This window comes from Hyaena hyaena, unplaced genomic scaffold (genome assembly GCF_003009895.1).
Source record: "Hyaena hyaena isolate Hyena2069 unplaced genomic scaffold, ASM300989v1 scaffold_164, whole genome shotgun sequence".
NCBI lineage: Eukaryota > Metazoa > Chordata > Mammalia > Carnivora > Hyaenidae > Hyaena > Hyaena hyaena.
The window spans coordinates 2,597,034-2,612,512 of NW_024080796.1; the positions used below are offsets into that span (position 1 = coordinate 2,597,034).

Genomic DNA, 15,479 nt, shown 5'->3' on the forward strand with positions numbered 1-15,479 from the left:
CACTCTCATACATCCAATTCCACACAAAAAAACAATACAAGAAATACAATTCTACTCATCAATGATTCTACTCATCAGTCTACTAAAATTACACATCCCCTAGACTAGAGCATGAATTGGAGGGACGAGGTGGGGCTTCTGCTGAGTCCTTTCCCCTCTCAATTTCTATCTGCCCCCTAAAGTCTGAACATCTCACTGCACCATATATTAATATACTATATACCATGTAAGTAAAGCAGTTGTTAATTCAACACACTTGTCATTTTTGCTTAAGCTAGTCAAGTCACAGGATTACATTAGTTCAAAGGTTAAGCTTCTGCTGCCTTCTGGTGGCTGCTGTGGTTATCACATTCTATTTAATTCCATGTACGGTGATGGTAGGATGATTTTATAACCCCAAGGTCCTATGATATGATAGTTGGGAAGAATCTTGGAGGCTGTTAACAGATCTCCTGATTTGAAGAAGGAAGAAACTCACACTTAGAGAAGTAAAGTGACTGAAATTATCACAGGGTGGATTAGTGCTGAGTAGAAATGAATTTGTAGTTATCTCATATTGTTATTCTTTCCTTCTTTCCTTCGTTGGTATTTTGACAGGGATTGCATTAAATATGTAGACCACGTTGGGTGGTATAGACATGTTAACAGTATTTGTTCTTCCAATCTATGAGCATGAAATGTCGTTCCATTTCTTTGTGTCATCTTCAATTTTTTCATCAGTATTTTATATTTTTCAGAGTACCGATCTTTCACCTCTTTGGTTAAGTTTATTCCTAGGTATCTTATCTATCACTTTGGGTAGGATTAAAGACCTAAATGTGAGACCTGAAACCACAAGAATCCTAGAAGAGAACACAGGCAGTAACTTCTTTGACATAGGTCAGAGCAACTTCTTTCTAGATATGTCTCCTGAGGCAAGGGAAACAAAAGCAAAAATAATCTATTGGGATTATATGAAAATTAAAAGCTTCTGCACAGTGAAGAAAACACTCAACAAAACTAAAAGGCAACCCTACAGAATGGGAGATGTTTGCAATTGACATATCTGATAAAAGGTTAGTATCCAAAATATATAAAGAACTTCTAAAACACTCCCTCCAAAATTAATCCAATTAAAACTGGGCAGAAGACGCACACAGATATTTCTCCAAAGAAGACATCCAGATGGCCAACAGACATATGAGAAGATGTTCATTGTCACTTATCATCAGGGAAATGCAAATCAAAACTATAATAAGATATCACTTCACACCTGTCAGAATGACTAAAGTCAATAACACAAGAAACAGCAAGTGTTGGTGAGGATATGGAGAAAAAGGAACACTCATGTACTGTTGGGGGGAATGCAAACGAGTGCAGCCACTGATGAAAACAGTACGGAGATTCCTCAAAAAGCTAAAAATACAACTACTTTATGATCCAGCAACCATATTACTGGATATTTACCCTCCAAAGTATAAGAACACTAATTCAAAGGGATACATGCACCCCTATGTTTACTGCAGCATTATTTATAATAGCCAAAACATGAAACCAGCGCAAGTGTCCATCAACTGATGAATGTATAAAGAAGTGGTATTTTACAATGGAATATTTAAGCCATCAAAAAGAATGAAATCTCACCATTTCAGTAACATGAGGGAGGCTGGAGAGTATCATGCTAAGTGAAGTAAGTTAGAGAAAAACAAATACCATATGATTTCACACATATGTGAAATTTAGGAAACAGAATGAACAAGCAAAGGGAAAAAATGAGAGAGAAGAGAAAGACAAAGAGAAAAAGCAAGAAACAGAGTCTTACTTATAGAGAACAATCTGATGGTTACCAGAGGGGAGAGATTGGGGAACGGGTGAAATAGGTGGTGGGGATTAAGGAGAGCACTTGTCATGATGAGCACAGGGTGGTGCATGGAAGTATTGAATTCCTCACTATATTGTACACCTGAAATTAATATAATGCTGTATATTAACTGGAATCAAAATAAAAACGTAAAAAAAAGAGCAATGATTACAGTAAATCTGAATTGTTTATTGTTTAAAAAAATTTTTTATCTTTTATTTATTTTTGAGAGAGAGAGACAGTGTGAGGGACAGAAAGAGAGGGAGACACAGAATCTGAAGACAGGCCCCAGGCTCTGGGTTAGCTGTTAGCACAGAGCTCGACGCGGGGCTCGAACCCACAAACTGTGAGATCATGACCTGAGCTGAAGCCAGATGCTTAACCGACTAAGCCACCCAGGAGCCCCTATTGTTTATTGTTTAAAAGAATGGGATCCCCACTTCCCATATCCTTCTTTGCTTTAGTCAACTGCTTATGGCTATCGAATAAAAACACAGGGATCATTTTCAACTACATATGACTCATGCAACACAAGAAAACTAAAAATATAGCAAAAGCTTTAACACAAGCAAGTGCATCAAGCCACAACTTTTCTCTTTAAATCACATTGACCTCAGTTTCTGGTTATTAGAATAGGGCTGAGAGAGGAATATTTCTAGTTTAATTTTTAATTTTTTATGTTTATTTATTTTTGAAAGAAAGAAAGAGAGAGAGAGAGAGAGAGCATGACAGTTGGGGAGGGGCAGCTAGAGACAGAGACACAGAATCTGAAGCAGCATCCAGGCTCTGAGCTGTCCGCACAGAGCCTGACACAGGGCTCAAACTCATGAACTGCGATTTCATGACCTGAGCCAAAGTTGGATGCTTAACCAACTGAGCCACCGAGGTGCCCCTCTAGTTTATTTTTAATATTTAAAAATGGTAAATTAATACAGAGCCATGGAAAAAAATTGGAAAATTAAGAAAAACATAAAATGCCCAGAAAAAAATTCTCCTAGGATCCTATTACTCAGAAGCTATCACTGTTAACATTTTAGCATATTTCTTTACAGTCTATTTCCAACATTGTTTTATGAAGTTAGAATCTCATTAAATAAAAATTTGTTTACTTTCCTGTTAATTTACCTTGTAAGGTTTCCCATGTCACTTAACATTCTTTGTAAATAATTATTTTATGTGGTTTATAATGTACCATTTATGAGTGTATCACCTTTTTCTAAATCATTTTACTAATGTTCCCTCCACTTATTATTATTTTTTTTGTATCTTGGGCATAAATATTTGTCTAAATTTAAACTTTTTCCCCTAAAAATAAATTAGTAATGTGGAATTACTTACTATTTATTGTGGTTAGCCTTGGCTAAGCTAGACTGTCCTGTGACTTTGTTGCCCAGGAGATACATGACTGGCCCTATATAGTGATGGCCACTGTTATATGGTTGCATCGGAAGTTGCATGGGTGGAGTTGCATGGACATGTTAGGGCTTTCCATGGTATGATAGGGCCTCACCCTAAGTAGATGGGTAATCATCATTTTAATCCAAGTGTGTATCCTGTGAGGAAATGGGGGAGACTTTTGAAGCCATGTTCACTGAAGACTGATGGCTGCTGGCATCACGTGTTTCTTGCTGAACTATGTATACTTTGACTTTATTGCAATACAACAGAGTACGTAGCATTAAGAATATACGTCTTTGTGTTCATTTTGCCAATGGTCACAACTAATTTTCTATAGGTTAATTTTTAGCATGTAGTTTAGTTAGGGCACATATTAAAGAGCAGTATAGCTAAATTAGAATAGGGATATTTTCAGCATTTAATTAGAACTGTAATATCATTCATTGGGAAGGGAAGTCCACATTTTATAAACCTGGCAAGTCTAATTCAGACAACAAATAGAAAAAACGAAAAACTAAAAACAAGTTAATTGTATAAACCATAGAATGTGCTTACCTTACCAGAAAAGCAATTTCAGGGAAAGAAAATTCACCAAAGGATGCCTTACCCTGGCCTGGGATATCATTAGGAAGTTTGTGGTTCTTCCAGATGAATGTGGGGCTTTCTTCCTTGGGATTAGTCCTATTTACATGGGTGTCATAGGTCAAGAGAACGTTGTACTACGCCAGGGCATGAAAAAGAAGGATGAACAGGAAAAGACATTTTAGAATGACTTCTGATGAGACTGCCCTGCCCAATGACATTTAAATTTCATACACTTTGCAGTGAAACAAGGTAATGTTTAGCAGCCAGGAGCTAGCTAGGTAGCATCCATTTATTGGTTCACAGCATGAGAGTAAATTTAAACTCCATGTGGGTCAATTATTTTGTTTCTTTATGATCATACACTGTATGAGGAACTCCTACCCAATATAGATTCTTTGGGTTGTTAGAGAACTAGTTCACGCCTCTCATTTTAGAAATGTTAAAATAGAGACCAAAGGAAATTAATGGGTTAACTCCAAGTCACACGACAAGTGAAGCACCAAGGTTTTCCACAATATTAAGTTGCTTTGAAAATTAAATCTTGAGAAAATGCACCACAGCTAAAATCCGTTATCCATTTTGATACATGTCAAGGGGCTCTGATGTAATTATACATTTAAATTCTATCAATTACATAACTTTCAAATCTCTTCTATCCTTCTGCTCTAATGTACTGTCTTGTACATGACACTTATTAGGTTTATAAAAGAAAAGGTTTCTTTTTCAAACAATCTGCCAATGGGATATATTTATATATCCTGACATTTTTGCTGCATATCTCGAGTCAGCTTTGTAAGAGACATCTGAGAAATGACCGTCTTTCTAAATTCAACACCATTCCCTCAAAACTTTCTGGACAAAAGTTTTACATCTTTAGACATATACTTTTAACTCGAAAGTATGATTTATAATTGCATATATTGAGGATAGTCCATATCCTAACATTCAGGTACAGCATCTTGACTTTCTTCTGAGGCTTTCTCTGGAGACGGAATAGCTTATCTATATTCCTGTGTTTTGAGAATTAATCCCTGGTTGCCCATATGTACATAGTGTATAGCACAACTGGTGACACTAGATTATTGAAAAATCAACTAGATGTGCCTTTATTGAAAAATTCAGCTAGATTTTCCTTGAGAGAGAGTAAGTGCTCAGAACATTTTTCATGTTAAAGAGCAGTTATGAGGCTGATGTAGGATCGTACCACATGTATTTGCTTCTCTCCAAGGGAATCGTCCAGGTGCAAATAACTTCGAGGGGAATATAGTTATCTTTGTAGTTACTACTAATAACTGGAGAATTGGTGACACTTTTTTAAAGGTATTCCCATGAAATGTATGTGAAATACAGCATTATATTTAAGGTTTATATATAAGTATACACTGTGGAGTACTTTTCTGAAATGCTGCCCTCAAATTTCTGATTTAACTTTCTCAATCTGGACATCTTTTCTCTAGCCTTCCACATTTTCCATTACAGATATCTTTTACAAGGGAGGTCTATATATATGCTAAATGTATGACTTAAAGATGTCATAACGATCACATTATAAAATTACATAAAAAATGAATAAGTCTTTGTCTTAGATTCCTAGTTATGTCAGGACACAATGTCTTAAAGAAAAATACTTTCTACTGACCATTTGGTTGACTAGAACGGTGGCTTTCCTAATTTGTGGTGGGGACAATTTTGGGTGACATACAGATAGGTGTTTTGACTTTAAATTAAATGCTGATCAGCCTCAATTATATGCCAGATAAGTTAAACACTGGAGACATGGAGACGTAAGACCCACTCCCTTTTTTTAAGGAACCTATATGGGGGCACCTGGGTGACTTAGTTGGCTCAACTTCTGACTCTTGATTTTGGCTCAGGTTTGTGAGATTGGGCCCTGCATCGGGCTCTGTGCTGACAGGGCAGAGTCTGCTTGGGATTCTCTCTCTGAATCTCTCTGCCCCTTCCCCTGCTCACTCTCTCTCTCTCTTTCTCTCTCTCTCAAAATAAATAAACAAACTTTAAAAACTAAAGAGCCTATATGTAGGTGACGAGAAAAGATATATATAATGTGAATAAAAACATGACATTATAGGACTGTTTGTGCCAGAAATATTGCACAATTAATGATTTTCATGAGTTAAGACGGAGAGAACAGGGAATGTTTCATTGAAATGTTTAGCTGTGGAAATGAATCAACAAGTCTTAGGAGAGGACTGTCATCCTACTATTGGTATCCCATCAACAGTCTGGTCTTTATATCAAAGTGTTCTGGGTGGGTAGTTTATATACAGTCAGTAGAGTAGGGATATTCTAAATAAGGTCTATGGGTCAAAATGCTTAAAGAATACAGTTCCAAGTAGGGCCTAATTGTGAATTTGAAATAAATACCTTGCAGGTTTTTAAACACAACTTCTCTAATTCCTTTGCTATCACTCGCCTTGTAGTTATCCTTCCTCACCCAGTCACTTCACCCCAAATTCCTGATAAGACGTCAGACATACTTTGTTGGTATCCACAGAGGTGTACAGAAGCACCATAGTGTTGTCAACATCCCCACAGTCGTCCAAAGTCACAGGACCCGCATGCCCTAGGGCAGAATCAGAAGGAGTCAGAGGTTATTTTTTACTTTTCGACAGAAAAACCAGTTAGATCCTTACAGAAGGTATGAAATAGGTTCAAATTACTCTATTTTACTGAAAGATTGTCGTAATGAACTAATCAGAAGGAATCTCCATTGGCTTCTAGCCTTGGGATCTCTGATGGATATTTATTTTAATTTATTTATTTGAGAGACACACACAGAGAGAGAGAGAGAGAGGGAGAGAGAGAGAGAGAAAGCATGAGCAGGGAAGGGGCAGAAAGAGAGGGAGAGAAGAGAATCCCAGGCAGACTCTGTGCTGTCAGCGCAGAGCCCGATGTTGATCTCATAAACCTAGAGATCATGATCTGAGCTGAAATCAAGAGTCAGATGCTTAACCGACTGAGCCACCCAGGCACCCCTCTCTGATGGATATTTTTAAGAGAGAAGCTAATTAGTATTTAGTTGGAAGGGAAAATTTTTTCATTGCATTTAGGATGAAATTAAATGTAATCAGCTAATAGAATCCTTCTAATTATTAATGAAAACTTTTTGCTAAGAATATTTATTAAAGTAGTAAAAATTTCCCATATAGCATGTGATTTCCTGGATTATCACATGTCCAGTTTTCAACAAAAATATCACAAGGCATATTAGGAAACAGAAAAGTATGGTCCAATCAAAAAAAATAGAAATAAACCAGCAGAAACTATCCCAGAAAAAGACCTGATGGTAGCTCTAATAGAAAATGTTTTAAAACAACTGTCTTAAAGATGTTCAAATAACTAAATAGAGAGTGCATAAAGTCAGGAGAATAATGTATCAGCAAAATGGAAATATCAATAAAGAGAAGGAAAACCTACAAAGAAAACCAAAAGGAAATTCCAGAACTGAAAAATACAATAACTGAAATGAAAAATTCACTATGAAGATTCAAATGCAGATCTAAGCAGGTAGAAGAAAGAACCAGTGAACTTGAAGATAGGACAATGAAAATTAGTAAGTCTATGGAACAGAACGTAAGGGACTTGTGTAACACCATCAAGCAGACCACCATACGCATTGTGGAAGTGCCAGAAGAAGAGAGAGAGAGGGATAGAGAAAATATCTGAAGAAATAATAGCCAACAACTTCTCAAATTTGATGAAATATACGACTATAAATATCGAAGAAGCTCAATAGACTCCAAAAGGATGAATTCAAAGGGATCCACACTGAGACACATTCTAATCAAACTGTCAAAAGCCAAAGAGAGAATTTTGAAAGCGGCAAGAGAGCAGTGATTTGTCACGTACGAGAGATACTCAGCAAGATTTTTAGACACTTCTCATTAGATGCTTTGAAGGCCAGAAGGCAGTGGGCTGATCAAAATGCTAAAAGAAAACCTTCCATCCAAGAATCATTTATCCAATGAACCTGTATGTCAAAAGTGAGGGTGACAGTAAGACATTTCAAGATAAACAAAAGGGTTTGTAACCACTAGAACTTGCCCTGCAAGAAATGCTAAAGGGAGTTCCATAGGTTGAAATGGAAGGAAACTGTACAATAACCCAAAGCCATATGAAGAAATAAAGTTCTCAATAAAGGCAAATGCATGGGCAATTGTAACATCTAGCATTATTATAACAATAGTGCGTAATTCCACTTTTTATTTTCTACATGATTTAAGGGATGAATGTGCTTTTAAAAATTAGTCCAAAAACTAGCATTATTGTAACTGGTTTGTAACTCCATATTTTGCTTTTGACATAATTTAGGAGACTAATGCTTATAATATCAATAGTTTATGTTTTTGGACACACATGTATAAAGATGTAATTTTGTTGGGGCGCCTGGGTGGCTTAGTCGGTTAAGCGTCCGACTTTTGCTTAGGTCATGATCTCGCGGTTCGTGGGTTCGAGCCCCGCGTCGGGCTCTGTGCTGACTGCCAGCTCAGAGCCTGGAGCCTGTTTCAGTCTGTGACTCCCTCTCTCTCTGACCCTCCCCTGCTCACGCTGTCTCTCTCTCTCTCCTAGAAATAAATAAATAAATAAAAAAACATTAAAAAAAAAAAGATGTAATTTTGCAACATCAATGTCTGAAACAGGTGGGGATGGAAGTATTAAAGCTGTAGGGTTTTTTTTTTAACTTTATGTATTTATGTTCAGAGTGAGAGCACACAAGCTGGAGAGGGGCAGAGAGAGGGAGAGAGAGAAAATCCCACATCTGTGCTGATGGCACAGAGTCTGATGTGGGGCTCGACCCTAAAAACTGTAAGATCATGACCCGAGATGAAATCAAAAGTCAGTTGTCTAACTGACTGAACCACCCCAGGTGCCCCTAAAGCTGTAAAGTTTTTTTTTTTTTTTTAATGTGACTGAAGTTAGACTGGTATAAAATAAAATTAGAATGTAATAATCTTAGAGTGTTAACCGTAATATCCATGGTATCCACAAAGAAAATTGTTAAAGAATATAGGCAAAAAAATAAGACGGGAATTCAAACATTTCATTACAAAATAAATAAACTAAACACAGAAGACAATAATGGAGAAAATGAGAGACAAAAAAACTATAAGGCAACAGAGAACAAATACCAAAATGATCAAAGTAAATTACTTATCAGTAATTACTTAAAATTTAAAATAGCTTGTATTTTGATTGGAGAATCAAAGAGAGACTGGGAGATTGTATTTCAAAAAATGATTCTATATGATATCTATGAGACTCACTTTAGATCCAAAAACACAAATAGGTTGAAAGAGAAAGGATGGAAAAGGATATTCTATGCAAATAGTAAATGAAAGACAGTAGCGGTGGACATACTGATATCAGACAAAATAGAATTTAAATCAAAAAAAGTTTGTAAGACAAAAAGGATATTGTATATTAATAAAGGTTTCAATAAAGCAAGAAGATATAACAATTATAAACGTTTATGCACTTAGTAACAGACTACCAAAATATGTGAAGCAAAAATTGACAGAATGGAACAGAGAAATGGACAGTTCTAGAATAGGAGTTGAAAATATCAATACTCCACTTTCTTTTAAGTTTGTTTATTTTGAGAGAGAGGGAGGAAGGGGCAGAGAGAGAGGGAGAAAGAGAATTCCAAGCAGGCTCTGCGCTGTTATCACAGAACCCAACATAGAACTTGAATACACAAACTGTGAGATCATGACCTGAGTTGAAATCAAAAGTCAGATGCTTAACTGACTGAGCCACCCAGGCGCCCCTCAATACTTCACTTTCAATGATGGATAGAATAACAAGACAAAAGAAGTTAGGAAATAGAAGACTTGAACAATACATCAACTAGCAGACAAATACAGAACATTCTACCCGACAATAGAATACACTTTATTCTCAAGTGCACATAGAACATTTCCCAGGATAGACTATAATGTTAGGCCACAGATTAAGTCTGACTAGATTTGAAAAGATAGATATTTTACAAAATATCTTCTCTGACCAAAGTCAGAATTCAGTAACATAAGGAAGGCTGGAAAATTCACCAATTTATGTACATTAAACAGCACACTCTTAAACAATTAATGGATCAAAGAAGAAATCAAAAGGAAAATTTTAAAAACCTAAAGACAAATAAAAATGAAAACATAAAATGCCAAAGCTTATGGGACACAGCAAGGGCAGTGTTAAGGGGGGGATTTAAAGATGTAAATGTTTACATCAAAAAACAAAAACAAATGTAAATCAAAAATCTAACTTTACAACTTAAGGAACCAAAAAAGAAGAACAAATTTAACCCAAATCTAGCAGAAGGAAGGAAATTATAAAGATTAGATCAGAGGTAAAAGAAATACAGAAGAGAAAAAAAAAACAGAAAAAATCAATGAAGCTAAAAGTTGGTTCTTCAATGATCAACAAAATTGACAAACTTTTAGCTTAGTAGATAAGAAAAAGACTCAAATTACTGAAATAAAACATGAAGTGGGGACCTTATCAATTCTACAAAAAAATATACTATGAGAAATTCTATAGCAAGAAATTGAATAACCTAGATGAAATGGACAAATTTCTAGAAACATAAAACTTACCGTGACTAAACAATGAAGAAATAGGAAATTTGAATAGATCTATAACTAGTAAGGAGATTGAATCAGTAATCAAAAATCTGATTTTTGCTAGTCTCTAAGCTATTCGGGATATCCACTGCCCATAATGCCCTGTGATGGGCTTGTTTATAAGTACAGCGTCCAAGCCATTTGCCCTTTCTTTGATATTGAAAGATTCAGAAATCCCAAAGTATAACCTGGGGTCTGGATATCAAGAATAACAACCTCCAGATTTATGCAGTGATGTTTGCCTCCAAGTTCAAAGATATTTAGCTGTTGATACATCTATTGCCAAACCCCCTCTTTGCTTCGCAAAGTCCATCCACAAAGCCCATTCTTCTTCAGCTTTCTATGAAGTGTTAAGTTTTGCTGTTGCTGTTGTTTGCTCTTAGGAGACCAGTACCTTCAAAAGTGAGGTTCTTGAAAGCATGAGCAAATTTGGGGGTGGTAATAGCTTCTCCATTTTCAAGAAATATCTTCAGCATGTGTCCAAAGAGCAAGATGCCATCCAAGTAGGCAAGAGCAAAGTCATTTTTTGCCTGAATGAGAAAGAAAAATCTCAAAATGAGTTCCAAAAAGGGATTCTGGTCTTGAGCCTGAAACAAAACGTTCTTGGGATCATCAGAGTAACTGGAAACGTAAAGGGACATTAGGAGGATTATAGGGATGGTATTAAAGGAAGTCATTTGGAAAATACGTCCTTGAACCAGGGCTCTTTTATTATCCCTGCGTCAAAATTCTGCCTTTCATTAGGATCAATAAACCAGAAACACTACCTTTAGGGAAGTACTTCCTTCCCATAATGGTGAAATCTATCATTTCAACCAGAAAGAAGAACATGCAACATTTTCATAATTCTTGATGAGATTTTATATAGAAAAAATGCTTGATTGTATTTTAATGTTTTAACAAAGAGTAAAAGAGAACAACAGTAAAAACAATTCCCTGCCCTGAATGGGGCACGAAGAGTTTTGATTGGATGATACCACTGAACTTGCTTTGGAGACAATTCTCGACAGTTGCATGGTGGTCTTCACAGAACTGGGTTATAGATTAAAAGTCTTGTGCCCCCTGAGACCAAGTGAATTCTGTCAGCTTGGGCATTTTGGACTGCCCACCTGTGAAGAATCACACTTCCACCAGAGCCTAGAAGCTGTGCAAGTGATATCTGAATATTACACCCTGAAGTGTATTTGCTGGAAAATGTAAAAAGAAAAAAGAAAATGACTTTCATTGGTTTCAGTGTCTTTTGCTGAAATCATCATTTGATGAGATAAAAATAATCAGTTAAGACCCAACCCCCAAAGGGGTTGCAGCTCCAAATTTTTGCAGGGTTGTGAGACAGAGGGTTTAGAATTTCTAGTCTAGGAAAAAACTGTTATACTCCCCAAAGTATCCAACTTCCCTCATAGCTCTTTAGGCCTGGCCCATGACTTCCCATCCTGCAGCTGTTCAGGGTCCTCAGGACTGCTCTTTCCCTCTTCTTCCCAGTCCTAACCCGCTCTCAACTGACTCTGAGGGCAGAAATCTGATGAATTTAATCACGCTAAGGTGCAGTGACTGACAAGGCCTAAAGCAGTATTAGGGTCAGGGGCCCCTGCATTGTAATAAGGTGGCCATGATTTACTGTCCAATTGGAAGTTCTTTTTTTTTTTTAAGGATCAGGGCTAAACCAGATGAAATGCTGGGTAAGAGGAATAAACAGGAATCTCCTGGGCAAGTTTAAACAATGGCCAACTTAATTATAATAGAGGACCATGTCTTAACCTAGGAATATATATCTTTAAAGGTAGACTTTTGATATCAGCACCAGCGGAAGTTTGCTTTAGGTACATCGTTTAGTTTCTACCTTCTCTGAGTTAGTGGGGCTTCTTCCTGTCTTCCCACATTGTCATTTCCATTCTGATGTTACAGAGTGCAATTGCCGTGGTGGTCCAAAGGCCAGCACGGTGACCTAAAGTAAGAGTTTTACTATCAGTATTTCTGCTATTGCACATAGTTGGTCTCAGTTAATATCTGTTGAGTGAATGGGAGTAAAAAATAATAATAATTGCTTACTTTAGAATTTGGGTCCTCCATAGAAGAAGAATATATTACCCTTGACAAAGAATAGTATATACCTGTGAGACTTACCCATGATAAATCTTTGGAGAAAGAGCTATTTGAGATGGAATTCTCAGGAGGCAATGTCAGGACAAGGACATTTTTCATATAGTCAGGGGCTGTGACATTATCCATGAAGTATTCGTTACTGTATTAAAAAGCACAAGTTCTGAGCACTGGGTGTTATATGGAAACCAACTTGACAATAAACTATTTGTAAAAAAAAAAAAATAATGAAATAAAATAAAAATAAAAAGCACAAGTTCCTCATGAAAATTAGGTTCCTCCAAAACCAGGTAGGAAGCTTCTACCAATTCCCAGAAATTATAGCATCAGCCTAGAAATGCTTTAAGTCATTTTTTCCAGTAGCCTGCAAAACTTTCTGCTTTCCCCAGGTGGGTTTATTTTCTTCAAACATGAGGTTGAGTAAGAGGGTGTAGGCAGCTGTAGTTCACATACACAAATGGAAAGGATGATCAGAACACAGATATTTCTTTGAGGGAGTTCTTTAGGTTCTGGACATGTGAGCAAGTACTTGCTTTCAAGGCTTACTGACCTTTGGTTTATATGTGGAAACTTTCTTTCCTTTAAGTGCTCATAACAACTTAGTTATATTGGGATATGATACAGAGAAATTTTATGAATTAAATATACTTTTCAGGTGGTGAAACTTAACTATGAAAAGACTAACCATTTCCTCTAACACCGTAAGCTCCTCGATATTAGTGTATCGACCCTCATATCCTCAGCTCCTCACTGATATTTGTTGCACTGTGGACCCTCAATACTGTCTGAGATTGCGCTACAAGTCATATGGTGTCTAAGCTTCCAAAGTGTTTGAATGTTTTAATATGCAAAGAATCTAACTTGGAGCTGCAATAACTAAGATAACCATCATTCACCACTCAATCAGTAGGTGAACCCATCTATGCACTGAGGTCTAGAATATTTTCCTCATATTATCACATCTAATCTTAAGAGCTCTCCTATGAAGCGAGTACCTTTATTCTCATTTTACAAATGGGAACATTTAATCTCAAGATTGCAGCTGATACCCAAGAGTCAAATGAACCAGAAGTGTCAGAATTAGAATTTGAAACCAAGTTAGGTCTACTTTCAAATGAAGCTCATAATCTTCCGAAAACATAGCCAAGTGTCCTTCAAGACCAGTGACAAAGAAATGCCAACACTTTTGCACCAGGTTGAGGATTTGCTAAAAGTAAAATTACACCAACCGGGCTACATTGAGGACTCCTTCCGGAGGGCAAAGCAACTATTGAGAGCAGCTGTCAATGTGAATTTCATACAATTCATAGGAATGAAATGTTAATAACTTTGTCCTCTTCCCTGTATTTTGCCACTAAAAAGCTAAGTTGCTTGATAAGATTACCTTCCCAAACAAATAGTTGTCAAACAGACCTGCAGTCCCTGTCTCATTCCTCTTAACACTGTGACACGCACATTTCATGTGGATGAAGTGACTAGCCAAATATGGAAAATATGTAGTGCAGTAACAGTGTCTAGGCTGAGTACAGACGGGTAATGATTAATGGTTCAGTCAGATAAGTGAGGCCATATGATCTAGCTGATGGGGCAAGGGGCACGGGTGCACTGGTGACAACTTCTAGAAGTTTAATCTGACTCAGATACTACCTTGGTAAGCTTTGTAGGGTCTCCAACCATATTAGAAGATGAGTGGTAAAATATAACACTGTATATTAATGATATTTGAATTTTAAAAAATAAAAATTGGGAAAGAAAGTCTCTAACCTCCAGAATTTTCTCTCCTTTTTACCAGAGAATTACAGAGAATAAAATCACCACCCATGACTAAACCACACAGGGCAGAGAAGCAGTCATTTAACTGGAACTTTCCTCTTACCAAAGGTGGCAAAGGAAAAATCATCTAGGACCAAAGGCCATTAGCAAAAGATAGCACAGATATGGCCCACATTCCTCAAAATAATGCTACTGGATTGGGTTATTAGTGATTTATCACTGCCTGGAAAGACCTTAAAATCAGGCTGGGGACCAAGATCCTTTTAGATGAATGGACATGTAGATTTAACGGGCCTCGAAACTTCCGTATTTAGACATGGTAGTGATGTCAAAGATATGCATATCTGCAAAGGCTATAAAATTAAAATTAATTAAACAAAAATGAGGTTGTGATGAAAGAATGAAACTTGATCATACCAAATCCCATGAAAGGCTGTGCAAAACAAGAGAAAAGAGAATGTCTCTTCTGGAAATCCTGGGAGTATTTCCATTCTGTAAAGACAATTCTTTCAAATATTATACCTACTTGAATAGATCCACTAGAATAATCACAATATCTTCAGCCACTGCCCGGTCACCTTTGAGGGAGTTGATTGTGTCTGGTTTACCACACACAACAATCACTGGAGAAGAGAGAGTAAGACAAGGAGAGAAAAACACAATGGTCTACATACAAACACATGGGAACCAGGTACCTGAATCTGAACCCAGCATGTCCGTGCTACAGTTATGTTTTAAGATTAACACCAATCCCTCAATTACTCTCTCCCTTGCTTTTTTCCACTTATAGTCATAGAGTCTGAGTAGAGCTGCATGGAATCTTAAAAAGAATCCTCTAGTCCATTCCCTTAATTTTATTGATTTAAAGAGCCTGAAGGACAAGGTGTCAAAAGGCTAAAGAACTAGTAGATGGCATAGCAGAGCTCCCATATTCAAGTTTACGAATCCAGCTCAGTGTTTATTCCATTATACCAGGTTGGCGGAGTTACATAAATTATTTTCATTGTTAAGTGCACCTCACCAATTGTAAAGTGGTTGAAAAGTTATAATAAAATTAATGTGAGAATTTATGTCATGTTCCTAAGCAACTTTCCTTGAGCTTTGCTTGTAGCTTCTTAACTCAGAACTCAGCCTTAGTGATTTCA

General features: G+C 36.7%; 1 protein-coding gene across 1 annotated transcript in view; it reads right to left on the reverse strand.

Annotated features, from left to right (window-relative positions):
- The window catches only part of GUCY2C (guanylate cyclase 2C), a 66,149-nt gene that overhangs the window by 37,248 nt on the left and 13,422 nt on the right, over positions 1-15,479 (reverse strand). Inside the window, exons 6-10 of the mRNA XM_039239905.1 lie at positions 14,861-14,957; positions 12,586-12,703; positions 10,856-10,991; positions 6,322-6,407; positions 3,846-3,957 (exon numbers count right to left, since the gene is read on the reverse strand). Coding sequence (XP_039095836.1) covers positions 3,846-3,957; positions 6,322-6,407; positions 10,856-10,991; positions 12,586-12,703; positions 14,861-14,957 — 549 coding nt within the window. The remainder of the gene's footprint in view (positions 1-3,845; positions 3,958-6,321; positions 6,408-10,855; positions 10,992-12,585; positions 12,704-14,860; positions 14,958-15,479) is intronic.